The 16,655-nt window shown below is 36.0% G+C and overlaps 1 protein-coding gene across 1 annotated transcript in view; it reads left to right on the top strand.

The window, feature by feature from the left end:
- Positions 1–16,655, top strand: part of abca1b (ATP-binding cassette, sub-family A (ABC1), member 1B) — a 33,273-nt gene that overhangs the window by 6,119 nt on the left and 10,499 nt on the right. The window contains exons 4-23 of the mRNA XM_059516126.1: positions 251–392; positions 504–622; positions 3,935–4,056; positions 4,576–4,767; positions 6,516–6,605; positions 9,232–9,472; positions 10,540–10,679; positions 10,755–10,871; positions 10,971–11,165; positions 11,736–11,941; positions 12,035–12,211; positions 12,387–12,609; positions 13,389–13,610; positions 14,650–14,965; positions 15,177–15,351; positions 15,512–15,643; positions 15,739–15,878; positions 15,959–16,096; positions 16,184–16,404; positions 16,483–16,558. Coding sequence (XP_059372109.1) covers positions 251–392; positions 504–622; positions 3,935–4,056; positions 4,576–4,767; positions 6,516–6,605; positions 9,232–9,472; positions 10,540–10,679; positions 10,755–10,871; positions 10,971–11,165; positions 11,736–11,941; positions 12,035–12,211; positions 12,387–12,609; positions 13,389–13,610; positions 14,650–14,965; positions 15,177–15,351; positions 15,512–15,643; positions 15,739–15,878; positions 15,959–16,096; positions 16,184–16,404; positions 16,483–16,558 — 3,384 coding nt within the window. The remainder of the gene's footprint in view (positions 1–250; positions 393–503; positions 623–3,934; positions 4,057–4,575; positions 4,768–6,515; positions 6,606–9,231; positions 9,473–10,539; positions 10,680–10,754; positions 10,872–10,970; positions 11,166–11,735; positions 11,942–12,034; positions 12,212–12,386; positions 12,610–13,388; positions 13,611–14,649; positions 14,966–15,176; positions 15,352–15,511; positions 15,644–15,738; positions 15,879–15,958; positions 16,097–16,183; positions 16,405–16,482; positions 16,559–16,655) is intronic.

A 16,655-nucleotide genomic window follows, 5' to 3' on the forward strand; every position in this document is an offset into this window, starting at 1 on the left:
TCAGGTGGGCCAGCACCCGTTTTTCAAACTGGCAAGACGGATTATGGTTTTATTATGGTTTTATTACTGGGGAAAAAATGCTTTTTTTCAACTTTTTCAGATATCATTGCTCTATGCCAGTGTCTCGATTATGCTGGTTTTATCGTGTAGACTTTCTTTTTTTCTGCTCTCAAAGAAAGCCTTAATGTGGAAACTCTTTTCATTCCTCTTCAATGAGGTATTTCATTTAGTCTCCCTTTATTTGTTGCAGGTCACTTTCCCAACAAAGCCATGCCCTCAGCAGGCACCCTGCCCTGGATCCAGGGCATCGTCTGCAATGCCAACAATCCCTGCTTCCGACACCCAACCCCCGGGGAGTCTCCAGGAGTCGTTGGAAATTTCAACGATTCCATGTAAGTTGTTGCCTACAGCGGAAGATTTCAAAATGACACTATAATGTGGCCAATTACGTGTAATACAAGACCGTGCATGCAGTTTGGTAGTAATTCCGATTTCTTTTTCAGAATCTCACGCTTGTTTTCTGATGCCAAGAAGATCTTACTGTATAGTCAAAATGACAAGAGCTTAGATGGATTCAAGGAGCTTATCAGTGCAGTTAAAGTCATGCAAAGCAACACAGCTGGTGAGTACAGAATTGCCTAGAATGAAAACAGTTATTCATGTGTTTCCAAACATCAAATGCTGCTCTTCTCCATAAAGTGAAGGCATAAAGTGACCAAGCTCTAAAAAGGACAAAACACATCATTAGTAATCCATATGACTTGTGTGCTGTATTTCAAGTCTTCTAAAATCATATATATATATATATATAACTTATATTTTCATCAAGTTTGAATATGCAATTTGAGCCCTCCAGCTTTGAGCCCTTTTTTTAAATAAATGACTTAAAAACTTATATTTTAGCTTGTTCATTTTTATGCTCCACCAGAGTTAGTTGGGTTTGCAATTACAAAGGGCATAAATGTCATGTTTTTCATTTTTGGCTGAACTATGTTATGTTTTTTGCCCTTTTCAGCAATTGTACTCTTCCATAGCAAACAGATCTCCTTGCATAAAGTGACTTATCCTAATTATCAGTTAATCCTTGTTAATATATAACGAAAGGTTATTGCCCATCAGTCTTTGAGGATTTGTTGGGATAGTGCAATTTTTCCATTGGGAGAGGAGGAAGTGGGTGGATGAATGAAGGATCAAGCCTTTTTATACAAGCCATGACAAGTAACTTTCAGGGCTTGTGTGGGTGTAAATATGCACAAACATCCCAGAATCCATTCCTCTAGCATTACCTGCCCTATTCACTTAGTGTGTGCTGGGTATACTGCATGAATTGTCTCTTCCCGTTCACAGACTTCTCTTCTCACGCTAAGTGAGCTTTAATTGCATTTCTCTGCCTAATGGAGAAAAGTTTGCACAGCCAACATCACAGAATGTCTGTGGTATAAATATACAGAATGTATTTACCAAAAAGTGAAGTATGATGACATTTTTAGATCTGTGACAGAGTGAAATGGGGAGATTACTTTATTGTTTTCATAGATGACAGACAAAAACAGGATCAAATGGTCCAAAACTTATCAAAATTCACAGTTAACCGTAATACACCTTCAGAATAGAGTTCAGAAAAGTCTTGAGGGAAAAGAGCCATGTCAGTCCACCTGTTCAATTAAACCTTCATTATTGTCGTGTATAACAATAGGAATGCTTTGAACTCGCCTTCCAGTCACTGTGGGGCTTGTCGTGGCATCCGCATGCTGCGATCTCATACATTTTTGTCTTTATTCTCCTCTTTTGATTACAACTAATGGCAACACACATAAAAGGGTTGAGTTCTCTGGGTTTAGGTTATATTTATCGCTTGAACCCATTCACACCTAGATCATTTGCTATGATTAGCTGTGATGCTGAATTCACAAAGAGCTTTAAATAGCTGCTTTACATTAGCCTCATAATAAGTTACAACGTTTACGAAAAACATCATGCCCAAAATATGAGGCTAACTGTTGTAATGGCCAAAGAAAATTGTAATGTTTCTGTTTGGTTATTGAGGGTTTAGTTGAGCAAATGACTTGTATATTGACATAGCTGTCCTGATCACTACTACTTAGATGGTTTGTGCAGTTTCTGGAAAACAAAACATAAAGGTATACTACTGTTCAAAAGTTTGGGTTCAGTAAGATGATTTTGTTTACAAGAAATTAATACTTGTATTCAGCGAGGATGCTTTAAAGTTGTCTAAAGTGACAGTAAATACACTTATAATTTTACAAGAGATTTCTGTTTGAAATAAATGCTGTTCTTTTGAACTTTTTAGTCATTGAAGAATCAGTTTTCAGAACAACTGTCTTAAACACTGATGATAATAAGATTTCTTGATGAAATCAGCATATCAGAATGATTTCTGAAGGACCGTGTGACATTGCAGACTGGAGTAATGATGCTGAACATTCAGCACTAATTGTCATCACAGGAATAAATTACATTTAAAAAATATATAAAAATAAAAAGCCATTATTTTAAATAATAATACTGTTTCACAATTTTAGTGTTTTTACTTCATTTCTTATCAAATAAATACAGTCCTTTAAGCATAAGAAACTTTCAAATACATAAAAAAAAAAAATCTTACCAACCCCAAACTTTTGAATGTCGGAGTGAATTTCAAGACAACAGTTTAAACTGTCTGAGAACTGGATTATGGGTTTTTTCACCATGGCTCATTTAGACTCTTTAGGCCCTCTCATTTTATGCTTGCATACACCTGTACTACCTTAAAATGCCTAACAGATGTAATTGGCCATGACTTTAAAAGATGTCCCTGCACATGTCTTTTCAGACCCTAGTTTACTCCCCTATTTCTCTCCCTTTACCCTCTTTTCAAAAGAATAATTTGTGGGGAAGCGATTGAATAGTTCAGGAATCTGCCACCTCCTGGGGCTCCGGCCCTCCCTAGCAACAAACACACTTCCAGCCTTTGTTTCCCTGAACAGCACAGATGGAAGACATGGAGACAGTTGGGCTGCTCCGGGTGAGGGTTATCACGGGTAGTTGTCAGCTAGGTGTGAATGGCTACACTTTTCCATACACATCAGGTATAACTTTACACGTATGGATTGGAGATGGGGTTTCTACGATCAAGCAACATGAGAGGCGTCCTCAAATTTACAGACTTTATCCCAGTTTTTACACACCCAGTTTTTTCCATCAAAAAAGGGATCTGAAAAACTTTTAGTCTGACCAGTCTTTGACTTTCAGCAGATCTATCTTTGCATTTTAGGATTTTTGTTTTGACTGTGATTTGTCATATTCAACAGATAATGTAAAAAATCTACTTCACGTTTTAAGATTCATATGATTAAGGAATTGCATTATTAGCATCAAACTTTTGAATTATAGTTTGATGCAACAGATTTAAGGAAGGATTTCTCACACAAGTCTGTCCAATTTTTCCTGGATTTGTGTGGACTACTTCAACCTCTGTTTTAAACTCCAGAACATTTAGACTCCCTGTACGTTGTTTGTGGAATCACACGATGAATCAGTCATCGTTTCTTTCCACGCCCAGGTCAACCGTACTTACCGGCCTGCTCAGACATGAACCTGAACCTTGAAAGAGGAATGAAATTTAAGGAGAGCACACGAGTGTGTAGTTAACACTCTCAAAGGCTCTACACCTGAATGAACAGCTCTAAATTCCAGCAAGTGAGAGCATGTACTCTGATTAAAAGTTTGAGGTTTTGTAAGAATGCAATTTAAATGTGAACTAATAGTAAATGGGGTGTGTTTCCAAAAACATTAATCCTAAAATGTGGGGGCGGGTCTTCTGAAATTAAAAGTCTGGTCAAATTGCTGAAAACCGATAACTACAGCCATTGTATGGTGGTTTTGTGAAACATTGCTTAACACGCACACACTAAAGTGGTATGTTTGTCCTTAGGTTTCAAGCTAAAGGACTTCCTCCGCGAAAATGAAACCCTTTCCATGTTCCTCCAACAAAACGCCTCCTTTTCCCATAATCATTTGCAGAATATTCTGGATGCTGATGTGAATCTTGAAAAGGTGAGAATTGAAAGCATTATTTTGAAGAATAAATGGTGGCCATGACTATTAAGGTACTTCTTCCATGCCCAAAGACCCAAACCTCACACTTGCTCTACTTTAACTACACCACATACAGTTTGGAAGGCATGGTCATAGTTTCTGGGTCCTTTTTGATAGTTTACCCCACACATGCTGCTAAACTGACCCTAGGAATCTATTAAAGAGAGGCAACCAGCATGCAAATTGATTATTGTTTGTAAATCAATAGCTGTTATCCGTGTGACATGCCCTCGGGACATTACATAATCTAAAGTCCTCATAACTGACCATGGACAGCCTAGTTTTACCCTAATGTACCCTCTCATTCAAGGCAAATAGTCTAAGTGCCTTATGATTCCCCTGCCCTGATAACAAACTCATGGGTCATATAAACAGCTCTGTCCCCTTCTATCTCCAAAACCCCTCACACAGATCACATGAACACCTTTTGTCTGCTCTCACTCCTACTGCTTATCACCGATGCTCCTCATGTTTCAGGTGCTGATCAAAGGTTTTGGCGTCCATCTGAGAGACATGTGCAGCACCACCACACTTGAGGATTTTGTGAGCATCCCAGATGAAAGGGTGGCGAGATTCACCCAGGAGGTCATCTGCAGCTCTCCCAAAAGCTGGCTAGACCAGGCCGAGGGACACTTCAAGTCCAACTTGGATTTCCTCAAACCTATTAAGGTAAGAAACATGGTACAGTGAATCAAAATGAACAGATTTAATAAATGTTTTTTAATAATAAATAAATTGGTATTACCATAAAATATGTAATATTAAATAAAATTACCATATAAAAATATATATGTCAATGTCATAAATTCCACCCAAAAATAAAATAAAGAAATAAATAAAATAAGAATAATAGTAATAAAATGTCTTTTTGGTGGGGGGGGGGGGGGGGGGGGGGTATTTATTATTATTATTATTATTTATTTAAATAATAAATTTCTATTTCTATATATTTTAAATGGTAATTTTTAAGGGTCAAATAATAACATGTTTAACTAAGATTTTAAATATTAAATAATTTTTAAAGTAATGAGAATCATAATTGAGAGCAATTTAAAAAAGAGAGTAATTTAAAAAAGCAAAAAAAAGTTATAAAAGATTATACACTTTTCTTTTTAATAGTCAAGAAAATAATTTCACAGTGCACAAAAAATCCTAATGGTCCTAAAGGCACTTAATTTTCTACATGCGATTCAGATTTTTACATTCTACCATTTAGCATCATCAGTAAACTTTGTTCATTTCATAAGTGTCCAGATTATACATAATTTGTTTTTTTGTTGCAGAGGACACAAGCGGTTTTACTGTAGACAAACGTAAATGGCAATTCTAGAGCTCTAGACGAGTCCAGATGGGGTGGCTTTGTTGTCAGGAAAAGGTGTAAATTAAACTGTTACTTAATAAATTCTCCCACCTTGTGTCTGAGGGTGACAGAGGTCATCATCTTATCACCTAAAGAAGTGCAATAGAGTCCTCCGCTGCTGTTGCTGAGTTGTTAAAAACAAAACCAGGTGACTTTAGCATTGGCATGCAATGTGCTGAGACACAAACAACTCAACAACCAGCTTAAAGAGAAAGAGGAAAAAAGAAAGAACGAGTTAGCTGCTTATGACGAGCGTGGGAGGACGCATGTTGTTGCATGTTGCCCTACACACCTACCTTCATATATATCCTGAAGGCACAGCTGGTAGTTACAACAGCTTCAGTTCCTCTCTTCTGCTTCTCCCTATGAGCGTTTAAAAGAGATACGAAGATGTCCGTTTGACTCACAGATCTCACTGGTCAACAAAAGATGATTTTGACTCATCATTACAATTCTTGGGAGTGAAGTGCAGTGGAAAACCAGATTAATATGTCATCTTAGTTTTATTTCGCTGGCTGATGGCATGTAGAATACATGAAATAAATATGGACTTGTGTAACTTTTATGGTTCTCTGATCATTTACAGACATGCAAATTAGATAGAAGTACTTACACGAGGGTAACTAAAGGGCAACTAACTAGATTTGATTTAACAGTCATATAAACTGAGTGACACACAATACTGTAGATGACATAACCTATACAGGTTTATGCATATTATAATTTCAGTTTCATTAAAAAAAACAACAACAAACATTAGATAAAACATAATTTTATAGCATATATATGTTTATATTTTATCTAATAAAATGTAAAACAAAATGTTAATTATATAAATAAAACACACTATAGTACTACTTAATTTTTTTTGTTATGTGTGTGTGTGTGTGTATATATATATATATATATATATATATATATATATATATATATATATATATATATATATATATATATATATATATATATATATATATATATATATATACATATATATTATTTTACATATTATTTTTAATCAGTGTATTTAATGAAATCTTTTCTCTGCTTTTTACAGTCGGAGATAAGGACTAATGCCACTGATGTCCGTCTAGTTGCCAAAGCTACAGACAACCTTCTGGAAAGCCTGGGATTACTGGCTGTGGAGGTAGACTTCATATTATTCACTTATCATCAAAGTTTATGCGTTTATCACTCCAGACAATGTAGAACAATCCTGAACAGTCCTGTGAAATGTCAAACAACTGCAGTACTTGTAGTTGTCTATCATATTTAAAACAACCAGCACACAGTAAGGCTCTAGAATCATCCCATGAGAGTGTAAGTGACATTTAATGGCGAGGACAACTGCAGGGCCAGTGACGCAGCAGTAAAGGTGTCGCACTGGGCCTGTATGTGTCGATGGGTTCGGTAGGGTCTCGTTTGCCAGCTGTAGCAGTGCACAGCAGGAGGAAGAGAAAGTTGGTTCAGCTCCTAGCTGGACAGATATACAACCAAGCACAGCTGAACAAGCATCCAGAGAGAGAGTAACACAATCTACTCAGCAGTCAGTATCCAAAAACCGCAAGAAAGACGTTTGCTTAACACAGCGAGATGGGCGTTCATGACCTGTTTGCCCATACAAAAGCCTCTCTGTTTTCTGCTCAACTGAGAGGGAAACCTTTGGCTATTCAAGTCTACATGAATGGAGCATTAAAGTCAACCCACTGTCTAGTTTACTGGCTCACTTTCACGTTTGAGACGGATGGTGAATTCCATTAACCTTTCAATGTGTTGGTAAGAGAGTAGACGAAGTGCAAAAAACATTTTCATTACTCTAGTCTTCAGTGTCACAATATTCTTCAGAAAGTATTCTAATATGTTGGTTTACTGCTCAAGAAACATGTTCTATTATTATCAATGTTGAAAACAGTTATGCTGCTTGCTAGATTCTTTGATGAAGAGATATTGCAAAAGAACAGCATTTATTTGAAATATAGATCTTTTGTAAGATTATAAATGTCTTTGATGTCCCTTTTGATCAATTGAATGCGGTTTCTCTAAATGAGCTTACTTATTGCAGCATTTTGGTTGTGGATCACGATTTCCCAAAAAATATTAAGTAGCAAAAAGTTTCTTGTGCACAAAATCAGCATATTAGTAATAGTGTGGGTTTATTCTATTTATTCTGGAACTCAGAAACTGCATGCAACTTTTCTCTGTACAGCTTAGTGAAGTTTAGATGGCCCATTATTCCTTGATTTCTTGCTCTTCTCCCCCTCTGTGAGAGTGTTTTGTTTTTGCAGTAGGACATCTGTTGCACCCTCCGCCCTTCATTCTCTGTGCACTTTTACACAGAATCAGCGGCACGTGATTTGTTTGCTTGCTGAGTCAGATCCGTAAGGCTCACATAGTTTTATCCTGCAGAATGTAGAATGTAGTTGTATGCTGTACACCACACCTGTTTCAAAACAAAAGACGGGCAGAAGCAATTTACTTTGTGGATGTGTTCGAAATAACTACTGCTTACTGCATACTGCCTACTATTTTTTTGTTTAACTGTACAGACTGTGTACTCGGTATAAATACTGTATACTACAGAAAAAGGTAGAGTAGTGTGCTTAACAGAACCTCCAAAAAACCAAGTTTACTGAAGAAGTAAAAATACACCTGTAGGAAAGAAAAAGCAATAATAATGTGTTTTATTTGTTTCTCTTAGACAACAGTCAGATTAAATGGAGACACACAGACTTTTTCTTAATATTTATAATAAAAATTAAAGTGTTCTCAGGGCATTTGGGTTTTTTAGATGTGAAATGTCTAGACCAGCACAGAATAACATTTCTTTTCCTGTCAGCCAACCTCGAAAAGCAAACCTCCCAGCTTAGAAATGCATTTATGATAGACTTTTATTTTATGTTTGACAAAACCCTTTGTGTGTTGAAAAAGCAGAACCAGCTTTTCATGGGAGGGTTTGTTTGTCTAAAGTGGGTTGTGTTGGGTTTTGTCAGGCCCTTGGGGCATTGACTTTCTGGATTCAGAATTGTTGGGTAAAACCTCTAAACATGAGCTACACAATGACAGTAGCTGTCGAGGATTAGGCAAACACTATCACTAACATTATCTCTCCTAATAGCAGACAATTTTCTTTCTGATGAAATGTTACAGGGATAGTTCTCCCAAAATGTACATTCTTCTGTTATTTACTCACTCTCAAAAACTGTATGACTTTATTTCTTGAGTGAAACACAAAAAGAGATGATTGTTTTGCTTCTTTTCAGTTAGAATGAATAGAAACTGGAGCTTTCATGCATCAAAAAGGACACAAAAGCAGCATAAAAGTATCATGACAGCAGTTCAAACTACTTGTGCACTAATATTTCAAATATCCTTTGGATTTGTGAGTTATTTGATTTAGTTTACAAAAACAGTCTGAATGATTTGGTCACAAACCAAAGATCTTCAGTGAATAATGACTTGAACTCTGTTCTGTTCCAAATATTGTTACTATGATATGGCTTTAAAAGATTTGGATATAGTGTGCAAGTTTTTTTAACTACTTTTATAGTACTTTTGATGTTTGAAACTCTCTGAGAGTGATTAGTCATTTTCATTATGTGTCCTTTTGTGTTCCACGGAAAAACAAATTCAACAAATTCTTTAAAGATACACCAGTTTAATATAAAACCTGACACGCCTGTTTAACAAACTAACGGAAACCTCTTAAGTAAATTTTTTGTGTATCAGCCGTCTTGACTTGGCGATTATAATTGTATCCTCTGTCATTCTTTCAGCTGGCCAGTATGAGGAGCTGGAGTGACCTGCGAAACGAGATCCTGTTTCTGACAGAAAACGCCACCGGCTCACCGAGTCTGATGTACCAGGCTGTGTCCCGTATCGTGTGTGGACACCCGGAAGGCGGTGGCCTCAAGATCAAATCCCTCAACTGGTATGAGGACAGCAACTTCCAGGCGCTGTTCGGCAACCACAACGACAGTGATGACGAACCAGTTTCAGTCTATGACAACACCAGCAGTACGTCAAAGCTACAATAGTGTTTAGTATTTTTATATACTATTATAGTTTTCTATTAATATTTAGAATTAGCTTTTGTCTTCATTTTTAGGATTTTTTGTCCTTTTTTTGTCTTATCATCTTTATTTTATTTTATTGTATTTCTTTATATATATATATATATATATATATATATATATATATATATATATATATATATATACACATTTATTAAATTAAATTAAAATTAAATTTATGCATTTAGCAGACGCTTTTATCCAAAGCGACTTACAGTGCATTCAGGCTATCAATTTTTACCTATCATGTCATGTCATATCATATATATATATATATATATATATATATATATAGCTTTAATTTATTTCACATTTAATCTTTGGATATTGTAATTGTAGTAATTTAACTTCGATTATATTTCAGTTAACTGCCAAGTAGGGCTGCACGATTATAACAAAAATCTTAATAATAATTCCCTTGAAATTGTAATTGCAATTATTAATTACGATTATCACAATTTATATTGAAGCTGAAAACACTCTGAAAACTGTAAAAGTTTTAGTGCTTTTCTATAGTATTAAGCCTCAAATGTTAACTATATAAATTGGATTGGTTTCTTCTTTAAATTATAAAAAAGTAAAAATATGAAGGAAACATTTATTTTTTAAGTTTCTTTTTTATACAGACACACACACACACACATATATATATATATATGAATATATATATTTAATTAACTTGATATATCATAAATTCTATGTCTCAGGGCAGGTTGATGTTTAAAAAAAAATCAATACATGAATACAGAATTTTCCTATAAAATTTATGTTATTTTATTGCACCTTTATTTAAATTAAATAAGCGCTTTTTTATAGTTTTAGTTTTAGTTAACAATAATATCCCTGAAGTACATCAGAAATGACCATGCTTTTTCATAAACAAAATGAATTGTGCTTGAAATATGATACTAGCCTACTACACAATAGTGGTACAATATGATGCAGAGCATGCAACATTAAATGAATGCTAAATTGTCCTTAAATGCATCTTCTTATTTATTGTGCTTCTAGCTCCATACTGTAACAACTTGATGAAGAACATGGAAGCCAGTCCTATCTCTCGAATGATCTGGAGAGCACTGAAACCTCTCTTGATGGGGAAGATCCTCTACACGCCACACAGCCCTGCAACACAGAAGATCATTCATGAGGTAACCATCCTGGAAAAAAAAAATGTGCATGGTACTTGCCATGATTTGTTGATAAAAATCTTTGTTCTTTCCCAGGTCAACAAGACATTTCAGGAGCTCGGAGTTCTACGAGATTTAGGCGGAATGTGGGAAGAAGCCAGACCGAAGGTTTGGAACTTCATGGAGAACAGTGACGAAATGGATCTGATGCGGGTATGATCTGGCTAACTCTCATTACTGCCTCCATTTGGCTGGAGTTTACCAATGTTGAAGCTAATTTTAATTTCCATTTCATTGTTCTTCTAAACACAGATCCTTCTTCGAAACAATTCCACTGCTAGTTTCTTCAGTGCCCAGTTGGCTGGGACTCAGTGGAGTGTGGAGGATGTTATAAGCTTCTTGTCTAAGCACTCCGAGGACACACGTCCCCATGGAACAGCATTTACGTGGCGGGATGTCTTCAATGAGACGGATCAGGCCATTATGAGCATATCCCGTTTCATGGAGGTCAGAACAGCTCTCTTCATGCTACCTTTTCCTTTCTTTTCTCCTCCTACACGTGTCCTTTCTATCTCATAATCCATCTGTCTCCCACATACATACTTTCACATCAACAACCATTCATAAGTCACATAGCATGTCGCAACCAGCACATTTGTCGAGAGAAAGGCACATGCAAGAGGTGTTTGTACGTCCTGTTCCAATGAATTGTGTGGGTTTTTTCGTTTGTAATATGTCTAAGTCAGCAACATGACGTATGTTGATATAACAAAATGAGATGTGAAAGATAAAAAGGAAGTGAAAATCAACATTAATGTAAGCTCAAGTGATGTATAACATGACTAGAGAAGACAAACAACACGCAGTCATTTCTAATGGGTCAAAAGTTCCCTTTTACAGTAAAACAAGACCAAGCTATTACGGATCACATAGATTATTTTAGGTCAGCTATAAAAGTTATTGATTAAATCACCCACTGTAGCATGTTTATAATCTAATATGGTTAAATAAAATCAACTCATTATCAAAAGATAGATAAAGCCACATTGTGACTGAATGGTGTTGTTTTTTTCACAGTGTGTAAACCTGGATAAACTTGAACCTGTGAGCACGGAGGAGAAAATGGTGAACGAGTCCATGATTCTTCTGGATAACAGAAAGTTTTGGGCAGGAATTGTGTTTCTGGACATTCAGTCCAACAGCTCTGAACTTCCCCAACACGTCAATTACAAGATCCGCATGGACATCGACAATGTGGAGCGCACAAACAAGATTAAAGATGGGTATGTTGGTGTTTTCTTTTCTTAAATGCCCAGTGATGGAAACGAGACTGTGTGCTTTGAAATCACATGCTTATTGTGTTTTTTGGTCGGCAGGTATTGGGATCCCGGTCCTAGGGCTGATCCGTTCGAGGATTTGAGGTATATTTGGGGAGGATTTACTTACCTACAGGATATAGTTGAACACAGCATCATCAGAGCAGTTACTGGGACCAAAGAGAAGACTGGTGTTTACATCCAACAGATGCCTTATCCATGTTATGTAGATGATATGTAAGTATTGCACTTCACTGCAAATAAACCTAATCGAATAAAAGAGACTGCAAATTATGAAGGACTGTCTTTAAACTATTTCCCCTGCAGTAAAAAGACTTCGTGCTAAACTTTCAGAATGTTCTGTAACAGTTGGAAGTGGAACAATTATTTAATCAAATCTTTTTTCCTGTAGTTTCCTTCGCATTATGAGCCGTTCCATGCCGCTTTTCATGACTCTGGCCTGGATGTACTCAGTGGCCATCATCATCAAAGGCGTCGTCTATGAGAAGGAGGCCCGGCTCAAGGAGACCATGAGGATTATGGGATTGGACAATGGTATCCTGTGGTTCAGTTGGTTCATTAGCAGCTTCATCCCTCTTCTCATCAGCGCAGGCCTGCTAGTTCTTCTACTCAAGGTACTAAAAAGACTTCAGCAGATCTTAAGACCTTAAGTTGTTTTCTAGGAAGCACACTTTTTGCCTTACAAAAAAACATTAAGTACTCAATTTAGTTATGACAAACTATTTATACTGTAATGCAATTTTGACTTTTTTTTCTGTCATAGGATTTTTTATGTAATGAAATTACATTTTTATTATATTAAATTAAAACAAAATGAATTAAAAACTACATAAAAATAATGAATAAAATAAGAAATATGAAAATAATAAAATATACAAGAAATAATGCATATCAAGAAATTTACTGCAAACAAAAATGTAAATAAATAAAAAATAAGAGATAAAGCTAATTCAAAATAATATAATATAAAATAAATATGTAAATAAATAATACTAACTTAGTAATAACACTTATTATTATTAATACTATTATTGTTGTTATTTTAGTATCTTTGAGATACTAGTTTGTATTTATATTTTGAACAATTTATTCATATTTATATTTTCATTTTAAGTTTTAGTAATTTAATTATGTTTAGTTCAAGTTCAATATTTATTTATCCATTTTAACATTACAGTTGATAGGAATTTATCTTGGTATGCTCATACATACTTTATGTAGTTTTAGTAATTTTTGTTTTATATGTATATGCATGTGTGTGTGTTTGTAAAACACATTTTTTTTTTTTATTTCTGTTAGTTTTAGTTTATATATATATAAAATATACCCTATAGTAAGCCTGATTATTATTATTAATTGTAATAATTAAAGCTGATTTCGTTTATCTTTCCAGATGGGTAATCTCCTGCCATACAGTGACCCTGGCGTAGTCTTCCTCTTCCTCGTGTCATTCGCTGTGGTAACCATAATGCAGTGTTTTCTGATCAGTACGGCGTTCGCACGTGCCAACCTGGCAGCGGCTTGCGGTGGCATTATCTACTTCACACTCTACCTGCCTTATGTGCTCTGTGTGGCTTGGCAAGACTACGTGGGCTTCAGCGCCAAAGTCATTGCTGTAAGTTTGTGACAACATACCAAAAAATTTTTTTTTAAATATCAGTTACAAAGTGCAAATGTGTATGTGTGCAGCGTCATGAATTGTTGGCCTTAGGTTATCATACAGTATATTGCATAAGAAAACTAATTTATACTGCTCTCTTTATCTAAAATGACTTACAGGTGCGATGAGAATATCTTAACTGTAAAATCGCACTTTAAACCCATTGTAGGCTTTGGTTCCGGACTCTAGATTACAAAGATTCTTCACTTGGGTGTTCCTGCTGAAACTAGTTAAATGCTTGTGATAGATTAAAGGTCTGGGCCACTAATTCAAGAGTTCAGTTAGAGGTTAGCCAGTGTTACTGAGATTACTTTGACCAAGGCACTTAACCCTAGATGGATTGATCCTGCGCAGTTACCTGGTTACTTGTCTTTAAACTCCAGGTCCTGCTGGAACAACCTGAGATTAAGTGTCCAGCTAAAGGGCACAGATTTAATAGGGAATATCAATCAGTACATTTACAGTACATGGATTTTTGAAAGTAATTTGAACTATTTGAGTTAAACTAAACTATTTTTAAAGATCATGATTTAATCTGACTCAAATCATACCAGATAGTTTTTTTCTTTTTTATATTATATATTATATATTTTTTTGTATTTTTATCTAAACACTCCCAAATCATGATTTACTTGAGAACCAAAATTATATCCGTTTTCCGAGGGAGTTATCAAAATTAAGTGAATTCATGCTTGAAATGAGAAATAAATCTGCCTTGAAGGGTTAGAAAAATAAAATAATTTACCTTTTACCTTAATTTTTTTTATTCCCAATTTTAAGCATGAACTAAAAAAGCCAGACTACTCATTTTATGTAATTTCGCTTCAAGTAAATATATCATGATTGAATGAATTTTTTGATATTTGTACAAGACAAAAATACTGCGTGAGAAATTCCCTTTTTGCATTATAGATAAACCTTGACTAGCATTATAAGTGGACTTCAGCTGGAAAAAACAGAACACTACTTACTTCTAATTTGGTTGTATTCACAGAGTTTACTGTCTCCAGTGGCATTTGGATTTGGCTGTGAGTATTTTGCCCTGTTTGAAGAGCAGGGCGTGGGCATCCAATGGAATAACCTCTTCTCCAGCCCAATGGAAGAAGACAACTACAACCTCACCACCTGCCTCATCCTCATGTACTTTGATGCCTTCCTGTATGGGGTCATGACCTGGTACATTGAGACTGTGTTCCCAGGGCAGTATGGCATTCCCAGGCCATGGTACTTCCCTTTCAGTAAATCCTACTGGTTTGGAGAGAGCAACACAAAAAATACTGCCGTTCATGGAAAGAAGGGCAATGCTGGAGGTAAGAAGTTTTTATAAGGGATACACCAATATTAAAATTCTGAACTGATGATTGTTTTCACATTATGGCCGATTACTGACTATAAAGCTACATTTTTTAGCTATTTTTAAAAAGGCTGGTTAGTGTCAGTTTAGAGCTTTGAATTTGTTCACTATATATAAACTTTAATACAGTTGATTAATTGTTTTTTGTGTTGTTGTTTTTTTTAAAGCCGCCTGCATTGAAGAGGAACCCACTCACCTTGAATTGGGAGTTTACATTAAGAATCTTGTGAAGGTTTACCATCATGGCAAAAAGCTAGCAGTCGATGGGTTGACACTTGGCTTCTATGAGGGGCAAATAACTTCTTTCCTAGGTCACAATGGAGCTGGAAAAACCACCACCATGTAAGTTCAAATTTCACTTTATATTCATCCTAGATTTGTCACTTTTATAGTAGAATGACTTCTGAAGGATCATATGGATTGGAGTAATGGCTGCTTGAACTGAGTTTTTTCTTTTTTTGGTTACAATATCTAACCCACCAATTTGCCTTCATTGTTTTAGGTCTATCCTAACTGGCCTATTCCCTCCCACCTCTGGCACTGCATATATCATGGGCAAAGATATTCGCTCAGAGCTCAGTTCCATTAGACGGAGTCTCGGAGTGTGTCCACAACACAACGTCCTCTTCAGCATGTAAGTGATTTAATTCAAAAACAGCACAAGTCACACACTAGTTGATGTTAAGATTGTATAGTTCTGTGGATTCTAATCTACCTGTCATATTTCAGGTTGACAGTAGAAGAGCACATCTGGTTCTATGCCCGTCTGAAGGGTCTGTCTGAGGAGGATGTGAAGGCTGAGACGGAGCAGATTCTGACTGATACTGGCCTTCCACACAAACGCAAGTCCAGGACCAGCCAGCTGTCAGGTGAGTGCCATTACAACCTCTGAAATTATGATTTGATGGTTGTTTGATTTGTTGCAAACTGACATTTTTGTGCTCCTCAGGTGGTATGCAGAGGAAACTCTCGGTAGCCCTTGCTTTTGTTGGAGGGTCAAAGGTTGTCATTTTGGACGAGCCCACTGCTGGTGTTGACCCATACGCTCGAAGAGGCATCTGGGACCTTCTTCTAAAGTATCGTACAGGTAACTACTCCATTCATTTTGGATTTAAAAACAAAGAAAATTCCATTAGATCTTATTGAATGAATGAAGACTTTGGGTATTTCTTAGGTCGGACTATCCTTCTTTCTACCCATCATATGGATGAAGCAGATATTCTGGGCGATCGTATTGCTATCATCTCCCATGGAAAGCTTTGTTGTGTGGGCTCTTCGCTCTTTCTTAAGACTCAACTTGGAACTGGTTACTATCTTACCTTGGTGAAGAAAAACACTGAGCCTTCTCTCAGCTCATGCAGGAACTCGAGCAGCACTGTGTCCTTTGTTAAGAAAGTAAGTGCACTTTGATTTGTGCACATTGATTTGTTGTTTAGCTTATAAGCTAAACACTGATGTTTCATTGTTTTTTAGGATGACAATGCATCTGAGAGCAGTTCAGATGCTGGTCTAGGTAGTGATCAAGAGAGCGAGGCCGCCACTGCAATAGGTAAGACACCACCTGACCTCATACTTTAAAATGATGAATAACTTTTCAGTTCATGAGATTATAACTGAATCTTCACTAAAGTTTCCAATATGTCCTG

Source organism: Carassius carassius, chromosome 29, assembly GCF_963082965.1.
Source record: "Carassius carassius chromosome 29, fCarCar2.1, whole genome shotgun sequence".
Taxonomy (NCBI): Eukaryota; Metazoa; Chordata; class Actinopteri; order Cypriniformes; family Cyprinidae; genus Carassius; species Carassius carassius.